General features: G+C 55.1%; 2 protein-coding genes across 2 annotated transcripts; one reads left to right on the plus strand and one right to left on the minus strand.

The window, feature by feature from the left end:
* Positions 1-3,079: 3,079 nt before the first annotated feature.
* LOC119105475 (vacuolar protein sorting-associated protein 11 homolog) lies at positions 3,080-16,486 on the minus strand. The gene is made up of 21 exons (XM_037228940.1): positions 16,325-16,486; positions 15,098-15,166; positions 13,740-13,913; positions 13,215-13,413; positions 12,636-12,802; positions 12,231-12,320; positions 11,850-11,977; positions 11,235-11,456; positions 10,731-10,884; positions 10,379-10,525; positions 9,896-10,087; positions 9,636-9,725; positions 8,941-9,051; positions 7,981-8,195; positions 7,001-7,173; positions 6,130-6,331; positions 5,534-5,717; positions 5,066-5,228; positions 4,556-4,590; positions 4,486-4,507; positions 3,080-4,195 (listed from the first exon to the last, which is right to left on the minus strand). Exons 1-21 carry the CDS (start codon positions 16,337-16,339, stop codon positions 3,675-3,677), a joined length of 3,273 nt encoding a protein of 1,090 aa, XP_037084835.1. The 5' UTR covers positions 16,340-16,486; the 3' UTR covers positions 3,080-3,674.
* Positions 16,487-18,697: 2,211 nt separating this feature from the next.
* Positions 18,698-22,788, plus strand: LOC119106475 (60S ribosomal protein L14-like). The gene is made up of 3 exons (XM_037230118.1): positions 18,698-18,784; positions 19,228-19,521; positions 22,693-22,788. Exons 1-3 carry the CDS (start codon positions 18,722-18,724, stop codon positions 22,765-22,767), a joined length of 432 nt encoding a protein of 143 aa, XP_037086013.1. The 5' UTR covers positions 18,698-18,721; the 3' UTR covers positions 22,768-22,788.
* The last annotated feature ends 2,828 nt before the right edge of the window (positions 22,789-25,616 follow it).

Below are 25,616 nucleotides of genomic sequence, written 5' to 3' on the forward strand. Positions count from 1 at the left end.
AGGTCAGAGGCATCTGAAAGGAGTCAATGCAAAGCTCAGCTCATAAAGGTGTATATCCAGATAGGAGCATTCAGACACTCGCGATGTCAGAGCACGCATCCGTCCCAAGGCACTTTTCGGCATAGCTGCAGAATGAACCTTGTCGTCCTTGTTCAATTCGCGTCACCCCACGAATATCGTTCCTGACAAACCCTGGAACTTTAAGGTTTATGTCATGTCAGGTCAATGACTTGGTGCCATGATGACGATGCGAAATGAGGTTATTGACGATATTTTCGCTTTGTTTCAAACCGCTGGCCAGCGCAAACAACTGCGTATGCAAAGGCGTGAAACAAATAAGTAAACCATGGGAAATAATTGCCACTTAAGATCACACGGGGCTGTGGGGCGGGTACCTCCAACTGTGACGACATTTGGTATTAGGCTATATAATATACCAGAAATTACAAACAAAGGCGGCTTCAAAACCACGTGTGGACACTACATGCTACTGACAACGCACGCTGGCAAGAAAATTCATCGTGCCAGAAGTCATATTTTAAAGAATAATATTAGTTCTGTTGTGCATATTTCTAAAACAAATATGATATAGAATTAAGGTAGACGGTTTGAGCCCCGTGCAGATTTCCCAGAGTTTACCGTCTAACCACTTGACATTTACCATTTAAGTGTATGAAAAAGCTGGCTTTGAGGTTTGCCTGTGAGCAGGTTAGAGACAAACTCGAAATATTGTTTTATAGAATAGCACCGACCATTCGCCGGCCTTCATTTTTTTCTATAGCTCCATTCGGTCGGGAGGCAAGGAGCTGGAGACATCCGCTCATCTTCAGCTTCCGCTGGCGCAGGGCCTGTCGTGCATCAGGGCTAAAACATCAGCCAACGGGCACTGCGTGACGGAACTAACTTGCATGACACCATGCAAACAGACTAAGGTTGTTCTCAACTGACATTAATGAAAGCAGTGTCTAGTTGGACGTCTGTACCGCCGCAAAAGCCGCCTTGTTCGCGTCAGCGGTCCACCGCCCGTCCTGTCCGCCGACGGGACGGCGGCGAGGTGGCAGCGCTTCAACCCCGCTCAGGTGGCGCTCGCCGCGGCTTGGTCAGGCCGCTGGTGGTACAGCACGGAACCGCTCCTCTCTTGATGCCAGGCCCTCGCAGTTTATCAGGTCCTCCTCAAACCGTCCGACGCACCGGGTCGAATCACAGGGGGATACGACCCGCACGCGGACACTATCTCCAGTCCATCGCCCAGGCAGTCGCCTAGCCAGTCCGGTTCGGACAGCTCCCGGTGGTAAACAGCCCACCTGCGGGACGGCCGTCGGCCGACCGCCGCCACGGCAGCGCCGGCACCGGCAGGAGACAGGGCGTGTGTCGGCTGACCGCCGCCACGGCAGCGCCGGTACCGGCAGGAGACAGCGAGACAGAGCCTCCCCTGTCCTTCCCACGCAGGCGGCGGGAGGAGAGAGGCCGTGCGTCGGCCCGCCGCCGCCATGGCAGCGCCAACACCGACAGGAGACAGGGCGTGCGTCGGCTGGCCACCGCCACGGCAGCGCCGGCACCGGCAGGAGACAGCGAGACAGAGCCTCTCCTGTCCTTCCCACGCAGGCAGCGGGAGGAGAGAGGCCGTGCGTCGGCCGGCCGCCGCCATGGCAGCGCCGGCACCGACAGGAGAGAGACGTCACCAAAGCACCAGGGGAACCCCGAACGTTAACCGTCAGTGCCAGCAGCCGCCGGTCTTGGTCAAAGCTCGGCTTGGTCTGTGAGCCAGTTATGTAACCCTATGGCCTCGATGGCTGGCCGCTTCCAGCTATCTGGCGTACCCTGGCTGTGCTCGACCCATCACCGGTGTGGGCGAGTGGCACACGCCACCACTCTTTACAGGGCCGCCGCTACAAAAGTACGTTACCGGCCTCTTTCACTTGTGAGGCCGTTCGATATTTTGTAAACAGAGCCGAGGGAAAATCCTGAACACAGGCTGGCTGCGCCAGTGGCATGCAACGAGCCTCCCAATTGTTAACGTCGACTACCGGGCGATTAAAATTACCACCGCGGGGCGAGGTGTATGTCCCGTTTGTCATACCATGCATTCAGTTTACCTTGGAGTATTGAAAATTGTATGAGGCACGCAAGAGTCTAGAAGACGAGGTTGATGGATACAACAACGGAACCATTCGAGTGGTGGTTGTTGCTTATAACGTTTTGTGCATTTAGGGACACACTTCCTCATGTGGCCTAGTAGCCCACTAGATGGTCATAAGACCTAGAAAGTGACCGTCAATATCATTTTTGTGACAAACATAAGACACGTACCTGAAGCAGCTTTCACCACTGGAGGTGTCACCCCACTCATTTGCAGTCATGTTTCAGTGAAAGTTACGCAACCACGCTTCACAGTCCATCTGTAGCGACATTCCTCACGGACACGTCTAAATTCGTGGCACTTTGCACGCCTCCCCCGCACTCGTAGAAGAGGGCAAATCGAGTGAGCGAGGGTCCCTTGCTAGCTGGGCGTCCGCCGATCGTGAGGAGGTGGCGGCGCTCCGGCCACCCGACCCTCGCGTGACCCACCGCCGCACCTCCCTGGCACCGACACCATACGCCCAGCGCGAAGACACATCTGGCCGCCCGGGGCCGCTGGTGAGAGGCCGGTGCACACTCTCGTCGCCCCCCCCCCCCCCCCGCCATCCGGTACGGCGCACGCCGGCCCGTCAGACGTCGGAGGCAAGTGTCGGGATCCAACCCACGCTCCGCAGGTCCAGTTTCCAGTGCAGTCAGCGGACACCCGTCTGGGCGCGTGCATTGTGTCCTCGGCCGCCTCCAGCGGGTCAGTTTTGTAGTTGCTAATGCAAAACACTTCCACTGGCCAGAGGACACAGCTGACAATGTTCGAGGAGACGGGGACTACGCCTTAGCTATCGGCGTGTCTGGACGGGACCGACAGCTATCCTCATGACGCTCCGTCCACTTACCATATTGGGCCATCTCAACCCTGAGCAGGTCAAACACGGCAGGCTTGGCTCATGGCTTGGCAGCAAGTCCGCCGCAGTATGATAGCCTACTTCTTTAATAATCTTGGTACCGATTCGTATATTTGTGGTATTTCGCATTACAAACAAGCATATTTCCCAACATATGACGAGTGAATACACAGAAAGCAAACACGTTACTCGGCATGATACATAGAATAACAAAATCGCTCTCTCCACGTTCTGAACGCCAAGGACTGACGGAGAGCGATGCGCCCCAGACTAACGACCATCAGCCGGCACGGCCGCGTCGCTGGGCCCGCTGAGGGCGACCGTCCCGCTCGACACGACCTCCGCTCCCTGGCAGCGCCTCCCGACGGGTGATGAGTGGCCGGACCCGGAGCGACCCCGTCCCAGACACGCGCCGCTGCCCTCGTGACCGGTGCGGTATTCCAGGACAACAACGAAGACAGGCTTTCGCGTGCACGCTCCGACCCCCTCCCCATCCTGCACCCTCTCAGCCAAAAGGAAGGTGGCTGACTGAAGCCATTAGCCGACGGTATTGATTCGGTTCCTAGTAAAATACCGGAAAGTAGTGCAACGCAGTGCCAGCACAACAGCCACGTGATAACCGCATGGTAGCTAAGCACAACGATGCAGATACCGCGGCATGTTCAGCATAACCAATCGTTACCATACACACTGAAGTTATTCTTCGAACGGATTCAGGCTCTTGTCGTATTCGTCCGCATCCCCGGCGAACGGATTGCTGGCGTCAGCTTCATCGTCCAGGAATGGATTCGTCGCGTCCTCGTCAAATGGATTCGGACCCTCTTCAAAAGGGTTGGGCGCAGCCGCCCGGCTGACCGTCTGCGCCATCTCTGGACGCCGGTCGGAAGCTCTGGTTTTGGCGTCCGCCGTCCGCGCCGCCTCCTGCAGCCTCTGCCGTCCCTCGCTTGTCGGTCGGCTCAGCGGCGGCTGGCGGACCTCTGCCGCCCTTAACCGGCCCTCCGCGACACTGGGGACCACCTGGCTGGCTTGGGCCGCCCGGAGGCGTCCCTCCGCGACGCTGGGCGCCACCTGGCTGACTTGGGCCGCTCGGAGTCGTCCCTCGGCCACAGTGGGCGCCACCTGACTGGCTTGGGCCGCCCTCAGACGGCCTTCAGCCACCGATTGCGTAGGCTGCGAGCGCTGCTCCGCCGCCCGGACCCGTGCCTCCGAGTCCGCAGCTGGAAAACGGCAGACCTCGGTGAAACCGGGGCCCCGGACGGACGCCCGGCAGCGCGCGCCACAGCACCAGACTCTGCCCACCCGGAGGACACTCAGTTTGCTTCGGGAAGATTCCTTATCACAATACTCCTGTTAATGGTTCCTTAGGCGAGCCATCAGCCGGGCACTACCGGCCAAAAGAACACAACTTACGACATAGCACTGGCCTCCCGTGTCTCGTCGGGAGTCTGACAGGGTGCATCAGGTCACCTGTCCGCCTCCCTCCTCCCTCCCCCAGGGGCTGACTGACCTGGCAGGCCGGGTCCGGTGCGGTCGGCGAGGCGCAGTCGGGCCTCGGCGGCGGCGCCCACCGGCTCGGCGGCCGCGCCCGCCGCCAGGTAGGCGCTCATGCCGTCTGCGGGGGCACGGCGACGGTCAGGTCACAGCCGCAGTGCCGAGGACATGGGCCGGCCTGGTCACGCGAGAGGCCACGCGTCGCGTCCGCCGGCACAGGGCACGACCCGGGTCACGGTCACGCTGGACACGCCCGACGCAGGTGACATAAACGGTCCCCCATCATAGAGGCAATGGGCACTTTCGCGATCCCGGTCAAACAGGTTAGGCTGGACACCCGCTGGGTTAGTTTGATAGGCCAGATGCAGCCCAGCCGCCGCATGGGCCGGCCCCAGCTGAGGCACGACACACCACGCGAGAGCGCGCGAAAGTGAAGAGCACACCACACATCTCAATTCTCAAGACAGAGCGCACGACATATGGCCCCTGGTTATCTGGGGCGCCCCTTTCCTGGAGGCCGTAGCGCCGCACGCTCGCCAGAGGGCGCCTGCGACGCTCTGGGCGGGCTTTCCACACGCGATACCGCTCCCACTTACTCGGGGCGGGCGTCAGCTCTGGCGCGCCGGACTCGGCCGCCGCCTCCTCCGGCCTCGGCCGTGAGAAGGTGCCCTTGCCGAAATAGTCGGCCACAACGCTGAACATGTCGTCGGCCGTCTCCAGCTGCTGGAAGAACTGCGCCTCCGTCTCCTCGGCGCCCGACTGGCGAGGGGAGGCAGCGGGGCCATCAGAGCGTGCGGCGCGTCGGCGACACACAACGGTTATGCGAGCACACTGCTGGCAACACACGGTGATGACACAAGTTGGTTACTGTCTCGTTTAAGACAAGGTGTCGGGTTCACTATCCCGCGTCCTAGCTCTACCTTCAGCACGGGCACCTCCTGCACTATCACCCCACATGGTCCTGTCTCCACCCGACGCGATCGGTACCTCCCCCCTCCCCAGGGGCTGACCTGACCTCCAGCTCACCGCACCCAGCACGGACCTCCCCGCCTGGCGGGCCCCACCTGACTGCGGAGATCGCTCAGCAGCTGGCTGTGCTCGGGCAGGCAGAGCGGACAGTCGTCGTCGCGGTCGGCGTAGCTCTGGAAGCAGTGCTGGTGGTACGAGTGCGGGCAGAAGAAGTGCACCGACGGCAGCTCCAGCTGCTGGTTGCAGGCGGCGCAGCTGGTCCGCTGGAACACCATGGCGCTGCCGGACGGGCCCGGCCGTCAGCCAACGTGCGGCTCACGTGGCACACTGCAGGACACTCCACCCCGACAGAACGAGTTCTTGGAGGTAGAGGCACAATCGGCAAGACATCAGGCTCCCCCAGGATATCGGCGGTCGGCTCTGCCCAGCTCAACCGTCCTGCTCATGTAAGCTCTGCTCCGCCTGCCCCGTCCTCTCCATGGCGGACCAGCCCCGGCCGCGCCCCAGATCTGCCCCACCCGCCCTGTCCTCTCCACGGTGGACCAGCCCCGGCCGCGCCCCAGATCTGCCCCACCCGCCCTGTCCTCTCCACGGCGGACCAGCCCCGGCCGCGCCCCAGATCTGCCCCACCCGTCCTGTCCTCTCCACGGCGGACCAGCCCCGGCCGCGCCCCAGATCCGCACCGGCTCACCTGTTCTCCTCGCGGTGTATCTGCTCTCTGATGCGGCTGGCCTCGGCCGCGTACTTGTCGGCCGTCTGCGCGTCGGCGTCGATGTCGGCCTGGTCAGCGGACAGCGTGCGGCTCATGTAGTCGCGGATGGTGCCCAGCTCCAGCGTCGGAGACTCCACCAGCATCTCCAGCACCTCCATACTCGGCGCAAGCTTGCCCTTCTCTGCACGGCAGGCGCATCAGGCGTGCGTTGGCATTGTGCCCTTGGCGGCGAGCGATGCGATGCTCTCGCAATGTTACATTATCATTCGCAGCATTTTCAGCATCACGACAGCGACTGTAGTGATGCCGGCAATACGTGCGGATCGCCATGTGAACATGATCGCAGCCTCACTATTACAAAGACCATCTCGATATTTCGCAACAGGGAGTTCCCCAGAAATGGAAAAAACGCCACCCAATGGGGGAGCTCACGACTCAGTGACTGTCGCGTGCGGCGGCTTCGTGTGTCTGAAACATTTTCGCACCTCTCCACATGCATGGGCTTTGGGGCGCGCCGGCCTGTTCGCCTGCATGACTGGCCAGCCCATCCAGCTCGGATCGCTGTCCAGACCACCGGCCATTCATCCCCCGCTCCGTGTCGAGCACGGTCCGTCCTCGCATCCTTAGCGGGGCGCCATCCACCGATCGTGTCGAGCATGGTCCGTCCTCGCGTCCTCAGCGGGCCACCACCCACCGATCGTGCCCAGCACGGTCCGTCCTCGCGTCCTCAGAGGGGCACCACCCACCGATCGTGCCGAGCACGGTCCGTCCTCGCGTCCTCAGAGGGGCACCACCCACCGATCGTGCCGAGCACGGTCCGTCCCCGCGTCCTCAGGGGGGTACCACCCACCGATCGTGTCGAGCACGGTGACGATGACGCCGGCCGGCGCCTCCAGCTGCTTGGTGAGCGCCCGCAGCGCCTCCAGCCAAAGGTGCGGCAGTGTCTGGCCGTACCGGCGACACGTCTCCAGCGCCGGCTCGTAGTCTCCCGCCTCTAGCTGTGTTTGCAGGATCTGTGAGTGCCTGCAGACGGCACCCCGGCCGGTCAGGTCAGGTCAGCTGAGGTCAGGTCAGCGCTGGCCAGGAGCATGGCCGAGCAAACATTACCCATATGTTGACGGACACGAGTACCAGGAACAGCTAGCTGTCATGTCCTTTATGAGAAATAACGGAGCTCACGACTATAAAAAACATTAATCCTACCATCGATCCAATGCGACAAAAAACGTAAATAATCTGAACCTATCGTAAAAGCCAATCTCCGAAACAACCGCTTACTGAGCCGCATGTCCTTATACTGGAAACACAAAACAAACCCAGCACAATTGCATGCGGCCCAATACAGTCACATACATACTTGTACATACTTCTAGACAGATTAACTCAAATCATCTTTAATGAATGTAAGTCAGGAAACCTGAATAAAGCAAAGTTGTCAGAACTACGGGAAATATCATTGACATGCTTTGTAGAGGACCGGAGGGCGTCACAGGACGCAGCTTCAACAGCAACATTTCCCGACGTCCAAATGCGTATCTCCCACTTCCTCCGCACAGTACGGACACTAGTAATGATAAAAATCGTCACCATAACAGTAGAAATAAATAAATAGCATAATTATACGATGATGATGATGATTATCATTATTATTATTATTATCATTATTATTATTGTTGTTGCTGTTGTTGTTGTTGTTGTCGTTGTTGTTATCATTATTATTACTATTACTAGTATTATTATTATCGTTGCGGGTCGTCGGAATGCAGTTTCTGCGGTGTCGGCGGGCACGCTTGCCGGCTCCCTGAGGCCGCTCCGCCGGTCGCCACTCACATGCCGGCACGCTCGTACAGCTTGGCCGTGCCCTGCTGGAAGCCGCGCGAGTGGCAGAGGTGCAGCGCCAGCGGCAGGTCCAGTCGCGGGCTGTCCAGCAGGCGGAGAGCGCTCTCAGTCCGCTGCACCGCACCGTCGCCCGCGGCGCTGCCGTCGGCCAGGTACAGCTCCAGCAGCGCCAATAGCGCGTCCGAGTCCAGCGCGTCCGGCCGCACCTGGAAAGCACGCAGGTGAACAGCTGGGTTACAGGGCGGTTGCGGGGTGGCCGATCGAGGCGGCTCTCACACTCACGCACGCCCAGGAAACAGCCTTCAAAACACGCAGCTCAAGACCATAGCTGCAGAAGACGACGGAGCACAGGGTGACGGACAACATGACACCGACCATACCTGAGGACAGTATTCCACACGGTCCAGCAGCGGTCTGGCACATGCTCCGTTCAAAAGCGCATCACGCACCTCCATCGATCTCGCCCTGCCCTGTCCCTCTCGTCCTCCTCCATCGGTCCCGTCCTCCTCCGTCCGTCCCGCCCTTTTCCGTCCCTCCCGCCCTCCTCCGTCGGTCCCGCCCTCCTCTATCCCTCCCGCCCTCCTCTGTCGGCCTCGTCCTCCTCCGTCCGTTCCGTCCTCTTCCGTCCCTCCCGCCCTAGTCCGTCTCTCCCGCCCTCCCCTGTCCCTCCTGTCCTATTCTGTCCCTCCCGCCCTTTTCCATCCACCCCGCTCTCCTCTGTCCCTCCCGTCCTCTTCCGTCCCTCCCGCCCTAGTCCGTCTCTCCCGCCCTCCCCTGTCCCTCCCGCCCTTCTCCATCCATCCCGCCCACCTCTGTCCCTCCCGTCCTCCGCCGTCTGTTCATCTGTTCCGCCCCTTCCGTCCCTGCCGCCCTCTCCCGTCCCTCCCGCCCTCCTCCGTCCACCCCGCTCTCCTCAGCCTGCTCCAGCGCCCGCCCACGTGAGCCGCTGACCTCCATCAGGTGCTGGAGGAAGCCGGCCTGGGCGTCTGGCTGCGCCACGAACAGGTCCAGGTACCGTTCAATGGGCACCGCCAGCTCCGCCTCCGCCTCCGACTGCGGCTCCTGCGGCCCAACACCGGGCTGTGACGGCGCGCACGCGCACTGTCCGTGGCTCACATGTCGGGACTCATCGCTGCCCCCGTACAATTCGCTACCGGTAACAGCGCATCGGCAGTGACGGTGGTGAAGCCCGGCGGCGCCACGCAGCCATTTCACGATCTTCGCCATTTCAGCACGGCCCCGGTGCATTATCACGACGCACGTAAGAACACAAAACATGCCCCGATTACCGGCCCGAGCAAGGGCAGTAGCCGGGCCTGGCAGCTTAACCGGCAACCGGATCCTCGGGCGCGAACCGCATGCTACCGTGGCGGCCATTCGACGCTCACTGCGTGCAGAGGACAGCCGGCCGAACTAGCCACGGCTTACGTCTGACTACCGGGCGCCACACAACAGCCGCCGCTCCGCTGGCGCTCACGGGAGACGGGGGACTGCGAGCGCTTGACTGGGGGACGGGGCGGCAAAGAGTCCTCTCGGCACCGACGCCCGGAGCGCGTTCGCGCGGCTCGCTTCACACGAGGACATCGGTGTCCCCCCCCCCCCTTCCTCCTGGGGTCAGAGCCACGAGCCACACGCGCGCCACTCACGGCACAGCAGAGCTTCTTCAGCAGCTCGACCGTCTCTTGCGGCCGCTCCTTCAGCAGAGCGGCGCCGTGTCGCAGGATGGCCGCCTCGCACTGACAACAGACATCAGGAGACATGTCAGGAGACGGGTCCGATCACAGGTCGCACTGCGGCGAGAACCAGTTAAACAGCTCCTACCTCCCAGCCACATCCATCCCGCATTCGTCTCCAACACCCGTCTCCTTCTCCCACCACCAGCCCCAATGGGGGCTCACGTAATCACCTGCTGATGCGGCAGCTGTGCGACGTACTGCAGCGCGCGGCCCGGGTCGGCCAGATCCTCGGTGAGGATGGCGATGACCCGGTCCGTCTGCTGGTGGCGCCGGGCCATCGTCAGCGCCTGCTCGTAGTAGCCGGAGCTCCGGCACACGCGCACTGCTGTGTCAACGTCGTACCCCACCGCGCCGTCCTCGCCCTGCCGGCCGACACGACGCCGCCGGCGTGAGGTGGCTGCTGCGCCGGTCAGTGCGGCGACGCACGCGGTGCGGGCACGGCCGATCGGGTCAACGCGACTGCACCGACGAGAGGCCGCGCACGCAGGGGTGTGAACAGGCCCATCTACGTGGTAGTGCGCGATTTGTTGTAGAAATTTGGCAGCAGAGGGGGAAGGGACGAGTCAGAACCTGTATGCCCATGTCCAGCTGTATGGTGTTGCGCAGCTTGGTGTAGCGGCTGATCAGCAGGGGGCGAGGGAGGAGGTCAGAACCTGTATGAACATGTCCAGCTGTATGGTGTCGCGCAGTTTGGTGTAACAGTTGATCAGCAGGGTGGTGTGGTCCTCGGTGGCCCGTCCAGCTGCGTGCAGTGCCTGCAGGTACAGCGCCAGGTCGTTGATGCGCTGGGTGTCCAGGTACTGCAACAGGCAGACGTGAGCGTTAGTCAGCGCACCGACGCAGTCAGAACCGGCCGACACCATTCGCGTCCAAACAGTTTGACGGGCGTGACTCGGCGCAAAGCGTGGATGCCATGCGCACGCAGGTTCAGTCGGATAAAAAACAGCGCGCGATGACGTCAGACATGACGTGTCATGTCACGACGGGGGACACGGCAGCCGGCACCTTTCTGATGACGTAGGAGGGCTCCAGCTTGCCGATGGTCTTGATGTACTGCTGGATGGCGCCGTTGAAGTCGCCCTTGGCGTGCAGGTGGTCGCCGTACTCCCGGAAGATGTCCACCAGACCGTCGGCGTCGTACTGCTGGGACTGCGCCAGGCTGGCAGCAGGGCGACGCCGCAGGGAGGGTTACACCAGCGCGGCACGGACGGGGACGAGCCCCTCATAACTGCCGCCAGATCGGCTCAGGGGCTGCTGCGCCCGCACAGCGGGCTGGGCGAACACCACAGAGTCATCAAACACGCCACACCGCCAAGGGGGCGCGTGACACACGTCTGACAAATTTCACAGCTTACGAACCCAGCCATCCACCGCTCACTCCCGACAAACAGGCGCCATAAAGGCCAGCTGCACAAGCATGACCGACAACCCAAGTAGCCACGACAACTACCACAAGCTGTGGCGCATGGGCGTTGAAACTGGACCGGCACGCAACACCGCGGGGCTCACCGTATGGCCATGTCGTAGAGGTTCTTTTTGAAGAGCACCTTGAGCTTGGCCTGCGTGTCCCGCTCGGTGAGGCGAAGCAGGCGCCGGTCGGCCGTTACCACGTACAGCTGGCCCCAGTCGCTCACCACGTGCGTCACGTCACGCAGTGCCACGCTCAGCGCCACGTACTTATTGCTCACGTCGTAGATGGTCAGCACGTGCTTGTCGGGCGCGGCCGGTTCGCTGCCATCGGGGAGAGTGTCTTGATGGAGGTGCGTTGATGACACGAGCACAGTACTGCGCGGCTTTGGCAGGTGGATCACTGAGCATCCGAGGCGAACGCGGTCCATGGACCCAGGGTTCTGAAGACGATCTCAGTCAACCTGGAGCTGAAAGCTGGCCTTGTTCTGTACGTTTAGATGCTCCGAGCCCAAGTCTCAATAATTTGTAGCCGTGCAACTCCGACTAATACACTCACAGTCTAAATCACGCTGCACTCGGAGCAACTCAACACCACGATAAATGATAGCATGCATACGGAAACACGGCGTCGTGCTGCGACCCCCTCTAAAAGTACCGCCTTGCAGCTATCGGACTGCACTCCAGCCGGCCCCCTCAGACTCCTCCGGTACTCACGAGCCGCCGCCGCGGGCCGGCTCCACTGTCAGCACGGCCAGGTAGCCTTTAAACCAGTGCAGCAGCCGCTTATCGCCCTCGAACACGAAACAGGCGCCGCGCTCGTTCGCGCTGTAGCAGTAGATAGCCTGGAACCGGGGAGGCGCAGCGAGTGTCACAGCCGTGTACCAACCCTGGCGCTATAATCACCAAGTCCATCAGCAAAACCGATCGACAATGGCTTCTCCACAGCCATGGCATCTGTAAGCTGCCGACCAATACGCGACTGGCCATCCAGCGGGCCGTTACGGAGCGGCCGAGCGGCGCGGTCATCCAAGCGTCGCTGGCCGTTCCAGCCGACACAGCACTCCTCAGGGAGCGCCGCCGCCCGACTGTACGCACGTCCGGCCTGCCGATGGTGAACTGCGGCTCCGCCAGTCCCTCGGACATGACGGCGCAGCGCGGGGAGCAGCCCGCCTGGTCCAGCTGGATCTGACGGCCACAGGCGCGCGGTCAAGGTCAGCTCCCCGGCCGCCGCGTCCGGCGGGCACGGAGTGACCCGAGCCGTGGACGCTGGTCCTCCAAGCTCTGCTTCCGTACAGCGAACAGGTCGGCGATAGACCAGTTGAGAGACCGCGTATTTAGATACAGTTGAGGAGTCCACATTTCGGAAATACGTCCAACTTGTCTACGTCGAGTGCAAGATGCACCCCCGATCATATTTTAAAAAGCCCGGACGGCAGAACAGACCAGGATCAGTGGCAGCAACACGACAATGGGGAGGTTGGGGGCCGTCGGGCCTCACACCTGGTTTTCCTTGTCCTTGAAAGTGATGTTGTAGCAGCAGACCTCCTGCGTGCTGGCCACAAATAGGTGGCTGGTCTTGCCGGAGGTGCGGAAGCCCAGTCCGGTGACGGGCGCCGCGCCCGCGTGCAGCACCTGGTGCTTACCGGACCGCTCGCGCGTCACGTCACCTGCCGGAGGGCAGCGTCACTCTACGCCGGCCCGGTGCAAGACCCGGGGGTGCGGCCACGCGGCGCCACTAGAGACTAATCAAGGTCGAGACAAGTCTAGCCAAGAGCTATCGGGTGGAAGGTTCTCTGTCTAGATCATCTGGAGGTCCGTAAAGAGCACCTGTTTGGCCAGCCTTTTCGGTTACGGTGCTCGGGGACATCTAGGCTCCACTCTGCCAGCCTGTGCACATTTGACCACATACAGCGCAGCTTATCGGCTCAACAAGCAAGTCCAGAGTTCCGAGCGCTTGACAAGAATGGGCGTTAGAAGGGTACCTAGGGCTCTCTTTGAACTGCGTTCGACGTTTCTTCCTTGCTAGGCCCGCTACATTTAATGCAAAGTAAAGATGATTGCCAAAGGATGACGGCTTACCGCGCCACAGGATGACACGACCGTCCGTGAAACCGGCGGACATGAACAGGAGATTTTCATGAACATTGAGGCAAGTGACTGAGGTCCCGCCGTCAGCCGCAGGAGGCAGTTTTAGTTGTCGCAACAGCCGAGGGGCGCCGCCACCATCCAACTGTTCCAGGCCCAGTATTTTGATCGATGACACTCCCAGTTCATCCTCCTGGAAAATGATCTGTTGTTTAAAAGCCATCTATCTAACTGATACATTTAACATTTTGATGGCGTATCAGAGGTCAACATTACTCGGATAATTTCTGTTGTTTGGGAAGAAACTGATTGCCCTCTCTCAACCAGTCACAGTCCAACCTGCAATCACCAGACACATGATTTCAGATTACTGGTCCAACAATGTAATCTCCAGATGCTGGAAAGAAAATAAGTGCCTCTGGTCTGTCACACATGAAGACAATGATATCTTCTACTGGAGCACCAAGCATCTGCCTGTCATCATGGGAGCAGATGCAGCCCATCCTTGCGCATACTTACTCCAGCGGCGGCCAGAACGGGACAGAAGCGCAGCTGTACGAGCTGCGACACAGCCGCATCAAACACGCGGTGTGAGACCACCTCCAGCTGGCGGTTGATGAAGTGTGCCAGGCCACGGCTGTCACCCAGCACCAGGTACCCCCGACCGCTGGCAGTACAGGTCACCTGACCGGACTGAGGGGAGAAAGGTGGGAAGAGTTAAGTAGCCTTGCTGACTGCACAGGTGATGCAGCAGGCCAGAGTGGGATAGCATGTCACTAGTTATGTTGACTTGCAACTATGGGCAGTATAGGTATTGCTAGAATAACAGTCTTGCTAAAATATTTTAAATACTGCTCAACAATATGGGAGATTTCCAGGGATCTGCAATGGGAACAGCTGCTTGCAGCTTATTTGCAAATGATCTGAGTCTTTTCACAGAGGGAACTTTAGTGGAGTGAACATCCACTGTACAGATGACACCAGACTTAATTAGCTGTGAAAAATCCATGAGCATTGTCAGTCAAACAGAATGCATCCCAGCCTATCTTGATGTGTTTCTACACCAACATGCCTCAATTAAATGTAGGCAAAACACTGCTCATGATATTCAAGAACTGCCTGCAGCTGCCTGAACCAAAGCATACTTCCAGAATTTCTGGTAGCTTTTGAAGGCCATGACCATTACCCTCCCTCAGTGATGAAAAACTTGGTGGGGTTTTCAATAATGTCCTCACATGAAACTTCCATGCACCTCTCACAATCAAACATGGTTTTGAAGTTTTTCTTAGACTGTCACATCTGCAACTCATCTTACTTCCTCCATGATTCATGCACTGATCAATGACCTGTTCCTCCTGCACTGTGAGTGCACTTTTGTTTAAAGGAAGGAGATCCAAAATACTTTACAGACTGCAAAAGGTGACTGCCTACTCAGCAGGAGTCATTTTTGGTCAGAGACAACAAAAATGTTGATCATGTGACAGACTTTCTTGGGACCTCAGCTATTGCACCACTGGATGACAGATGGGCTATAAATGCTTCCAAATGGTACATGCATTTTAAACTCATTTAAACCCAACTTGCCAAAATGTTAGATATCCTGTAATCCAGGGCTACCAACAAAGAAACCAGCACTTCTTAGGACTACTGCAGAATTATGCAATTTATCAAACAGTTACAGCCAAAGCACACTGCTGTTGCCAAAGGCCGCATTATTAATATCCCATGGCATTGGTCACAGCAGCCTTAATATTTGATATGGATGATGACCTTACAGCTGCTGTTTTTGGTGAGCAAGCTACAAGTTTGAACCAGCAAATGTAGTTGTTTTAACACTTCTGTTCCTTGAGCAAGCTGGTATGAAGCAGCTGCCTTACCTGTAATGCCTCTGCAACTGCCCCATTGTCAACTTCTTTTGTTACTTCAAAGAAGTTGAACTTTCTCCACTAGAAAGACAGTGTCAGTTAACATTGTGGTCTGCATATACTCTGTACAGTATATTAACACCATATATAAGTGAAACTCACCCATGGAAACAAAATAAATCTAGGAAATGGTACAAATTTGTACAAATCAGCAAGATTACAAGACTGCTAATCATATGCAATTACCTAGAAAACTTTTGAAACCTTAATGGCATTTCTGCAACCAGAAATTAGCTCTATACATCTGCATCTGATCTGTACCTGAAATTTCTCTTTCATATATGTGCAACATAACCACAATCAACTAACATGAACAATAAACAAGTATTAATGATGCAAGGCAATTTTTTTCTTGGGAAGTGTTTGTGTGTTGAGCCAGACATAAGAATAGCATGCCATGACAGCCATATGCCCGGTTTTCATAATATTTCCACATTAAGCTGTGAAAATAAAAAAATAAACTCCATTGTATATGTATGGCATAATCTGAACTCTATGGAGATGAGTAATATCAATGTATTTTGCATATTAAGCCCTCCTTCTTCCTGAAGAGTTCCTACACTTCTGAAAGGATGCAAAAATGTATCCACTATGCTGGGTTTCCACCCAAGATCAGTGCGCTGAACTTTGTGCTCTCTTGTGCTAACTCAGGTCAGGCAAAACTGCACGGAACTTTCAAATTACTTTGGGTGACATGTCTTAATATCATTTGAGCTTGAAATTACCCTAGCATTATAACCCCTCAGACTTAATGTGCTGCAATTTATGATGCCTGCTTCTGACGATGCTATGATGATCGCTTGGATTTATGGTGCTCATGAGCTGACATTTTCCTGTCACAACACTGTTATGGAGTACATCTTTATTGTAGCATGTCTGCTTTGAAGTCTGTCACTCATGAGCATAACTACCAGGTCAAAAGGCAGGATGGTGACCAAACATTGAAGAAAAATCACTAAATTCCCCAAATGATATATTCCATGCTTATTCATTAAAATGAACTAGTCTTGGGTGAGCATGTTCCCTAGATTTCAGGTTGATCCACAATCCTGAAACCTAAATCGATGCTTTTTGGTACCATGCCTTAACACAATAACAAACTATCGTTTGTCGCTTCAAACCCTGAAGCTATCTTTCAAAAGTGTGACCAACATAAAGATGAAAAAATTCATAACAAACCTGCAACAGTGCCATCCTCGAACAAGCTCTCCACAGGTACCACTACAAAGTATGACGCAATCTTTTTTAAGAACAAGAAAACACCGCTTTAACTATCGCTTGAGGAATGGGGAAGCTACCTCCATTCCCCAGCGAGAGCCGTCACAGCAACGCCCAGCATGCACATAGGGCTCCTCTTGTAGTAAGGCGGCTCATAAAGTGGCAAACGAAACTGAAAAACAATAACAACACTTTTGAAACACTAGCGCCGCTTACGCTCTGGCAATAGCCACCATATGCCTAAAAAGCTAGAACTTTGCTGCCAAATAATAGAATTGTGGCATAATTTATTGCGGTTTCTCGATTTCATACGAACGCAATGGGAGTACCAGTGTTGTAATTAACGATAAAAACCATGATTTTTTCAATAATTTGCTGAAAGGGCAGTTGTAATATTCACTGAAAGTGAATTAATAGCTACACACCGCCTGCAACGGGATGTTGGGACAAAACTTCCAACGAAATCACAGTATCTTTTGAAAAATGGCACTGCTGTCCGGGTCATCCTTTCTTCCCTACAGTGGCCATGGTGAGGATGCTGGTGGAACCGGGATAGAATTGTTCAATTTGTTGACGTTTTTGTCGGCTGCTAGTGCTTGTTTTGAAGAGAGGCATATTGAATATTTCGAGTTACCGGGATTAAGCTTGTGGTTTTGCTCTGGCTGGCTCTTGTTTCCCCTTTCGTGGGCGTCAACAGCCCATCTTTCCTCAAAAAACACGTTAATGACTGACATGTCGGGATGAGCAGTAACATCGCGCCAACAGCTTCAGCGCTTATATACCTTAAATTCCAGTGCTTTGTGTTCAGAGTACGTCGTTCACGAGTTTTAGCACATGGGCTGGGATTTTTGCAATGAAGCATGATATTTGATAGGTGATCGGAATATATACAGTGCCATTTTATTTTTAAAGCAGTTTGTATCATTTTATTCCATAAAAATATTATATGATGAAGTGGAAAAATGCATCAGGGCATCCACATAGGATGACCATGTTTACAACCAGTGACAGTACCATGTACCCACCTGTTCCTTGATGTGGGGTGCCGCGGGCGGCTGCGTTGAAAGCTTATCATCTTGCCTGCATAATGCCACTTTTAATGCAATGTGTTGTCCAGCCCTGCTGACCAATGCAGTTAATTTGTTGAACTACTACCCTGCTGCACCCTTGAATACAGCTCTCAGCTTAGCTAACTTCAAGCACGACAATATCATGGCAGCCCAAATCCAGGGGACACAGAATAGAATACCCTATGTGTGCACTGCCATTGTGCTTCATGATGATGTCATATGGCTGGTGTTGAAGTGTGTGATATGCTAAAATATACAATTTCAGTATTAAGCATTGTGTGTTAACAAAAGCTTGGAGTATGTGAGGGTGATGTTTTGCATGCTGATTTGGTGTAGGCATTTTGTGCAGTTGGTTGTTTTGCTGATTGCAATAGTCTAGCCTCAAATGTGCTGATTTCTATTTATGCTGCCTGGAAAGATATTTTGACATTGCTGTTATTCATTCCTTGATGCACCCTATTCCTTGTGTGCATCGTGACAACTGCTTGATGTGTGCTGTCCCGGATAACTGTGTGTAGAAAGTTTTATGTATGATGTAGAAGACTGAGATCCTGGGGATGCTGTTGAAGATGCTATATTGTTTCATTAATATTTAGTGAGGACATTTTCAGTCGATGAATTTCTGTGACTTTAAACACATGCTAAGGAGCAATGTGAGCCTAAATCCTTGTCATCTGGTTCTTCATCATTTCCATGTATGGCAGACTTTGTTAATGAAAGATTAACATGCTGCAATGCTTACAGTCTGTACTGCCCTCTGATGTTGCGTGATCTTCAGCATGAACAATCTAGGAGCAATATCCATCAAGGGCAATTGGAAAGAGTGAAGTGATTAAGACAAGAAATAAGTATATTGTGAATTAATTCAGTTATGTCAGCCACCAGATAACTATACACTGGAATGTGTGTCACATGAATTATGTGCCATACAGGGAGCATACCCTGCTATCTGTGTTCTCATGTTTGCCTTGATGTATTTTGCTTTTGAGCCTCAGGTTTGCACTGTATGTAAAGTATAAGTTTTCCTAAAAACTCAAACATGTTTGCAGCCCATGTCTGTAAAGCATCTATGAGCAGCTGCAGGAGGATCATAATTGCTGAGAGATCATGATTGCTGCCATAGATCATGCATGGTAGGCTGTTGCCACTCATACTGTCCAACAAGTGTGGGTCATGATTTCATGACTGTTCATGGCTTTAGCATGCTGTCCTGAATTTTTTGTGATAAGATGACATCTGTATTTCAGGGGTTCACCAAATTTTATACAAGTTGGCCGCAGTGGTCTACATGGCCTCTGGCCCTTTGCAGGGCAAGATATGTGCAGTTGTCAATATTATTGACCAGAATAGGGTAAGTGGTTATTGGCTATTGCGTGGTAGTAAGATTGTTGCATTGAGCAAAGACCCTCAAGGGTGGAGGCAGGTCATGTGCAACTTTGTGTTGATATAATATAGTTTCAGATTGGTTGAGTGTACAATTTGATGGTGTCCAGCATACATCAATTGGTGCTGCCACACATTTCATTGGTGTTGGGATGTGTATGTTTTGATTCTACATATGGTGTCACAACTGGAGCTTGCCCCCACAGGGGGGGTGGGACTCATTTTTGTGTACCTGCCTTCTGCTCTGGGAATGGTCATCCATAACAGATGGAAGTGCTAATCTGTAAAAGTATGAGAGCATTAAGAGCTCATGTGTATGATATGAGGGATGTACCCATTCCAGTTTATTGGCCAGTTGGTGTGGTGTGCGTGTGGGGGCCTGCACTGATGCCCCCCCCCCCTCCCCTGCAGGTGCTGGTGGACGGACCATGCACGGGTGTGCGCCGACAGGTGGTGAACCTCAAGAACGTGCACATCACCACGTTGCGCATCCGCATCCCGCACACGGCTAGCACGCCGATGGTGCGCGAGCAGTGGGTGGGCCGTCACGTCAGCGAGACGTGGGAGGACAGCCGTTGGTGCCGCAACCTGCGCGCCAAGCAGCGCTCCCAGAACCTCACCGACTTCGAGCGCTTCAAGCTGTGGAAGCTGCGCAAGGCCCGCACGGCCATCATCCGCGACGCCTGCTCCAAGCTGAAGACGGAGGTGAGCGCCAGCTGGCGGGCGCGGGGCTGGGCCCGGGGGACGCCGCGGCCGGTGATGCGTATGGGCGCCGTGTGACCAGGGCAGCTGGCGGGCGCCTTAAAGCCCAAGTCATCATTCGGTGGTGCGCTGTGGGATGCGGCGCGATCAGACGCATTGCCGAGCAGACGGCGACGCGGGTGTGCTGGATACAGAGCTGCACTGTATGTGCAGTCAAGCTTGCTGTGCACAGCACTGGAGGGCTGGAGCCGAGGTGTTCCGTCGTGTGTCGGGGCAGCTTCAAGCAGTCCTCAAAGGTTCTGGTAACTGGTTCTCATTTTGCCATATTTTTAACCAGCCTTATCCGGAATGGTGCCATTGTGCTGGGGTACCCATGATGGGAGTGCTGTGCAAAAAGTGTTGGGATAAGTGCGTGTGAACTTTTCATGACAACAGTATCACTCCACAATATGCACATACCCTAGGAGTTAAGCATACGAACTGAAATGAGGCGATTTGGCCGCAGGCAATAGATTAGACCATTTCCACCATTGGAAGGGGTTAAAGGTGAAAACAAGGCACTGGAAGGTTGATCGAGAGGTTCGCATTTGTTTTAAACCCTCCTAAAGTTTTGTGATTTAACGGTTTGATATCTACGTAATGAACCTCGTCCCCAAATGGATTACCTTGAACGGGCGTTAAACTTTGGTTAATCCCACCTCCTTTCCCCCCCCCCCCCCCCCCCACCTTCCCCCCGACTGGAAAAATGTGGAAGCACGCGGGGTGTGTCTGCTGGGCTGTTATCGACTCACCTGACTGCCGCTTCATAAACGTTGCAGCCCGACAGTAAATTCCGGACCAGCGAAAGTTCCTGATTCTGGAACTGGCGGGTTTTAGAATTGTACCTCTCCCGTCATCAGTTTGTTGCTTGTACAGGGTGTCCCGAAATTGATGCGCGGTTGTATCGTCCTCACTAACAGAGAAAATAATTGAGACCTGTTCATAATGTTTCCAACGTAACCCCCACGCAGTCGCAGACGCTGCGGCATGCGCAACGGCATGCTGCACACCAAGGTGTCGAGAGTCTGCCTTGATCCACCGCCACGCCGCTTGCACGTTTTGGAGCAGTCTTCTTTGAACTGGCCGTGACATCTTTCTGAGCTCCTCCTTGATGATCGCCCAAAGATTCTCGATCGGCCCTGTCGGGGTGTTGCCTGGCCACGTACCCTTCCCCCAGAACCCGGGAACTTGGCGCGGCGCCAGTCCTGGGTATTCCTGGCGGGATGAGCTGGAGCGCCGTCCTGCTGAAACATCGCCCTGGACATGTCTGACAGTAGTTTGGCCTTGGTGGGCGGGCCATTCTCCTTCCTCCGCTGCATCGCTGGGGCTGCAGTCTTCTCCAGCACCTCTCTGACGTAGTAGTCGGCGATGACGGTCTGCCCGCGCGGGACATGGTGCAGCTCAGAGAGGCCTCTGTAGCTCATGCTCCAGACGAGAATCTTAAGCGCCTGCTTCATTGTCTCGCGCTCGGCACCTCCAGCTGTTGTTGGCCCAGCCCGTCGTTCAGCGGTTATGTGCTTGGAAGAGCTCTAAGGGAGACTCGTCACAAAACAGGACGCGTCTCCGGTCCCGAACGGATCAGTTTTTGCGGGCCTTGGTGAATTTCAGCCGCCTTCGCTTGTGGTCCACGGTAAGCCTTGGCTGCAACCTGGGCTTGAGCGGCTTCAGCTGCAGGCTGGTTTTCAGATACCGGTGAACGGCCGACTGGGAGGCTGGTTGTTTCGCCGTCGGTTTTCTTGCCAGGTTTCTCGTCCAGTGGCGCTTAAAGGCCGACTTTACAATGACGGTTTCGCCACTCGGCTCAAGGCCGACTTCCGCCCACGATCTGCGCGATTTTCGGGCGTCTCTCCTGAGCGGTCGCGGTCCAGCCAGCGCCTAATCGTCGCTACGCTGACGCCAAAGTCCCAGGCAACCTGAACCTGGGGCGTGCCGCCCTTGGCCATCTCAACCGCGCGGTAGCGGATCGATAGCTTGTGCTCTTTCAACATTAGCGATTGCGGACTCGACGCGTTGGCTATCTGGAAAGGAATGGCATCTTCCACCGGCTGCTGGCCGCCATGGTCACGTGATCGCGGGATGCCCTGGGGCCGAGGGGGGTAAAATCCACTCACCCAGCTTCGGGAGAGGGGAAATGATGGCTGGCACCAACCGCTCATCAATGTCGGGACATCCCGTAGAGCGACCGGTAGCTAAGCAATGGGAACCTCAGGAAATAGTGCTCGTTTAAGCATGAAAGTCGTTTGGTACACCCCATGGTAAGGAAGCTGGTTCTGCGGCTGTATCATTGCAATGAAGGTACCCGACCTGAAAACACATATTAGTCATTCGTCGCGCAGTTACCATTTAAGATTCACTGCGTAATTTTCAATCATTTCAATCATTTCACCCCCCCCCCCCACACACACACACTTGTAAGGGGGGTTGAACTGAAAGTCATCGTGAAGATCATTCTGCGCAGTTCACAGCCCTGCCCTTCATAGGACCTAAACCATTCTGGTTTCTGAGCTATACGTCCGCCAAGATGTGCAGACTGTTTCGGGCAGGCTACTTTAAGGTCACCCAGGCATCCATGACGTTATAATAATGGCATGCAAATCCTGTCATTACATTGGCCATGCGGCCATCAAGGCCAAAACGGAGATAATTGTCGAGTTGTTCATATTTGACTTTGGTGAGCACGATTTCCAGGTAAAGTGCCCGTCAATTGGTTCCCAATCATTGTTGTGCTAGGTAGCCATGACGTAAATCAGTGATGTATTAAGGAGCATAGTTAATTAACAGACGAACTGTGTCGCCTTAGTAGCCTTTTCCATTAAAAAACGTACCAATGGTGATGCGAGCCATTGTATTACGTGTGATGCTCGCTTCAGTATTCAGATGTGGAGCATTCCCTTTAACCCAACCGCATCCCGCTGGCAGCGGTATAAACTACTGCCTGGTGTGTGGGCCAGGCGTTCTTCCAGCAAGTTGTAAATACGCTTTGGGATGGGTGTGCGTCCTTCGACACCATCAGTTAAAGCTTGCGCCTCGTGGTAAAATTCTGGTGTTGGTTTCCTGTGACGGATGCGATTTGTGCTGTAAATGCGCGAGTGTTAGGCGTTCCGTGGCTGATGTTTGCGCCTGTCTGTTTTGCAGATCAAGAAGAGCAAAGCCGCTAAGACTGGCAAGAAGGGCGGCAAGAAGGCTGCCAAAAAGCCTGTGGCGAAGTAATCAATACAATGGTGAACAGTTTCGGTTGTTTTCCTGCTCATGACCGCGTGTGACTGGAGCAGAGTGCAGATGGCGCGGCCGTCACGGTTCACGGGGGAGCGCTGTTCGGTCGGCCGCGGCGCTGGACGCCTGCGACATGGAACGGAACGGCGTGTTCCAGTTCGGCCAGTCAGCCGTCAGTCGACATCCAGCAGATGAGATGGTCCCGGCTGCTTGCGTTAGGTTTATGCACGTAAAGCAGTGCTGATAACGTTCCTGTGGCAATAAGGGGGGGGGGGGGGGTGACCGACGTGTACGATGCGGGGGCAGACAAGCACGCAATATGTACCAGATGAGGCGGGTCGGCTGGGGAGATGCGTCAGACAGCGCACCGCGTTTGATTGAAGATACGAATAATTGCCCAGCCAGGATTCTCGACGGATGGTGGAGATCTATTGATTCGCCCAGCCTCGTCACATCTGGAGGGGGCTGCGGGACAGCTTTGACGAACCACATGTGATCTAATCGAATTAAGCGTTGTGGGCCACCTATGGAATAGTCCGATGCGTGTTCGACATCTTCGGGAGGTTTTTGCCGCTTCCCTTTTTCGGAGCTCCTTTCCCACGGCCAGTTTGACGTCAGCGCTAAAAACTAACAGGAGTGTTGCGACATTGCTCGCACTGCCGATACTTGCAGCCGACATCGCTACACTGCAAACCCGTTCGTTCAAAGTCTATAGCCGCCATTCTGTCTGATGAGAAGCTTCTAGCCTTAAGTCATGCGACGTTACCTCTGCTGCAAAGTTTCAGGTCACATCTGCGCTTTTTCGGCAGCATGTGATTGAAGGCCTTGCATCAGTCATTGCGTCTGCACGAGAGCGTAACGGCTTTTGCCTATGCGCAGCGTCATTTATTTTGCCAAGGCCTGCAAGCGACATTATTTTGTATTGCTAAGACCTATGCGCGGCAGTATCACACAATCAAAGTCTTGTTTCAAGAAACTAGCCGTCATTGCTTCGAATCGGAGACTCGGTTTCGTGACGTGGGCTTTGGGGGCTGAAAGTGGGGAAAATGACAACCTGCCCCCTAATGATGCCAACAAACAGGCTTTTCGTTGTTTTTTCACTTCCCTCCCAATGTGGAGGGGCCGAATCCCAAGTTGGAGGCTGAAGCCCCACCCCAACTGAAGCGAAACTACACCCTTGCTTCGAATGCACTTGAGGAGACGGAACGGGACGGAGCGTGATTGAGTGAGTTGGAGTAAGGTGGGACAGAGGAGGCAAGAGAACACCTCAGAGCAAGGCGGGACAGGGTCGGTTTCAAGATGGAACAGGTGAAGACCGGTCTTAACCTGATTTGTCCGCGTCCTATTTGGCGCTCGAGCCCTTTTCCCTGCCTATGAAATCTGTCCTAGCTTCCCTGTTCTCCATCCTGCATTGTCTTGTGTCATACATCACCCCTGTCTTGCGTAGTGGTGGGTCTCGCCATTCTCACTACCGTGCCCGGTATTCGGTCCCACTCTGCCCTCTATCCTGTCCTGTTCTTGGTCCGGCTCTCCCACTTACCCTACCCTTTTCTCGGTCCCGGTCTCCCACCTACCCTACCCTGTTCTTGGTTTCGCTCTGCCCTCTGCCCTGCACTGTTCTCGGTCCCGCCCTCCCATCTACCCTACCCTGTTCTCGGTCCCGCTCCCCCACCTACTCTACCCTGTTCTCGGTCCCGCTCTCCCACCTACCCTACCCTGTTCTCGGTCCCGCTCTGCCCTCTACCCCGGTCTGTTCTCGGTCCTGCCCTGTCCGGTGTTCCGCTTTGTGGTATGTGCTGTGCTGGACCCTCGCCTTGCTCTGTGGTGTCATCTGTTCTACTGTAAAGTGGAGCAAAGGGCAGTGAGCTCAGCCCTGGTCCTATCTTCGTACATATGAACTGAACTGCACTGACCTTTCTCCCCTTTTTTGTCCCCAGGCACCTGCCCTGCCTCCTTTGCTGCTTATTAGAAGGGTTGGACGCGCCGTCTGCTGAGGTGATGCGCGTCATCACCACGTGATCTCCGTCTGCCCTCTGATCATATTCCCTGTCACGTCCTCTGTGATAACGCTTCGGTCTGTCCTCGATCCTATCGTCTTCCCTGTCGTTTGTGATACCTTCTATCATGTCCTCTGTTCTGTCCTCTTTCCAAGTGTGCGACTTCATGACCACATACAGAGCGTAGAGCCGAGAAACACTTCTAGAAGCCATACGTTGATGCATTGCAGATATCCAGTTAGAAACTCCTTCTTCTCATGCTCTTAATTCAAACGGATGTGAATTTAAGTACTGATCGCATAGAGAAAACTCGCGATGACTGAAGGCAAGGATAGAGGCATGGATGCCAAATGTCTCAGAGGCATCAGGCAAGTGTCAGATATGTATGCATTTCATTTTCTCGGACATTTAGACATTTCTCCCTGATATGTATCCAGCCCATGGCACCCACTGTCCTCTCAGCTCGCACGATCACAGCGCAACATCGGGTTCGCATGACAAAACCTCAAATTCAGTCGCGTCGAACACACACCCCATTGATGCTCGAGCCGTCTGGAATATTTCTGCCCGATGTCAACTGACGTGATCGAGCCTGGCACTTGCGCCCGAAACCGGCCAGCTTTATGAGCAGATTGATACCAGAATTTGCAGGTTCAGCCGCTGGCAAACCGTGTAGCATAACCAAGAGTTGCTTGCAGAGACTCCAGCGCACATTTTCTGCTAACGCAATTCCGTAAACGGAGAACAATGCCATGTTTGAAGCACCTTGCTTCCAGCAGCGGGAACCAGACACGCTACCGCAACAAATCGCGACCTTCGTGACATTACACAGACTGCAGCTGCTCCATG

Source organism: Pollicipes pollicipes, unplaced genomic scaffold (genome assembly GCF_011947565.3).
Source record: "Pollicipes pollicipes isolate AB1234 unplaced genomic scaffold, Ppol_2.1 Scaffold_6138;HRSCAF=7277_pilon_pilon_pilon, whole genome shotgun sequence".
In the NCBI taxonomy this organism is placed as follows: Eukaryota; Metazoa; Arthropoda; class Thecostraca; order Pollicipedomorpha; family Pollicipedidae; genus Pollicipes; species Pollicipes pollicipes.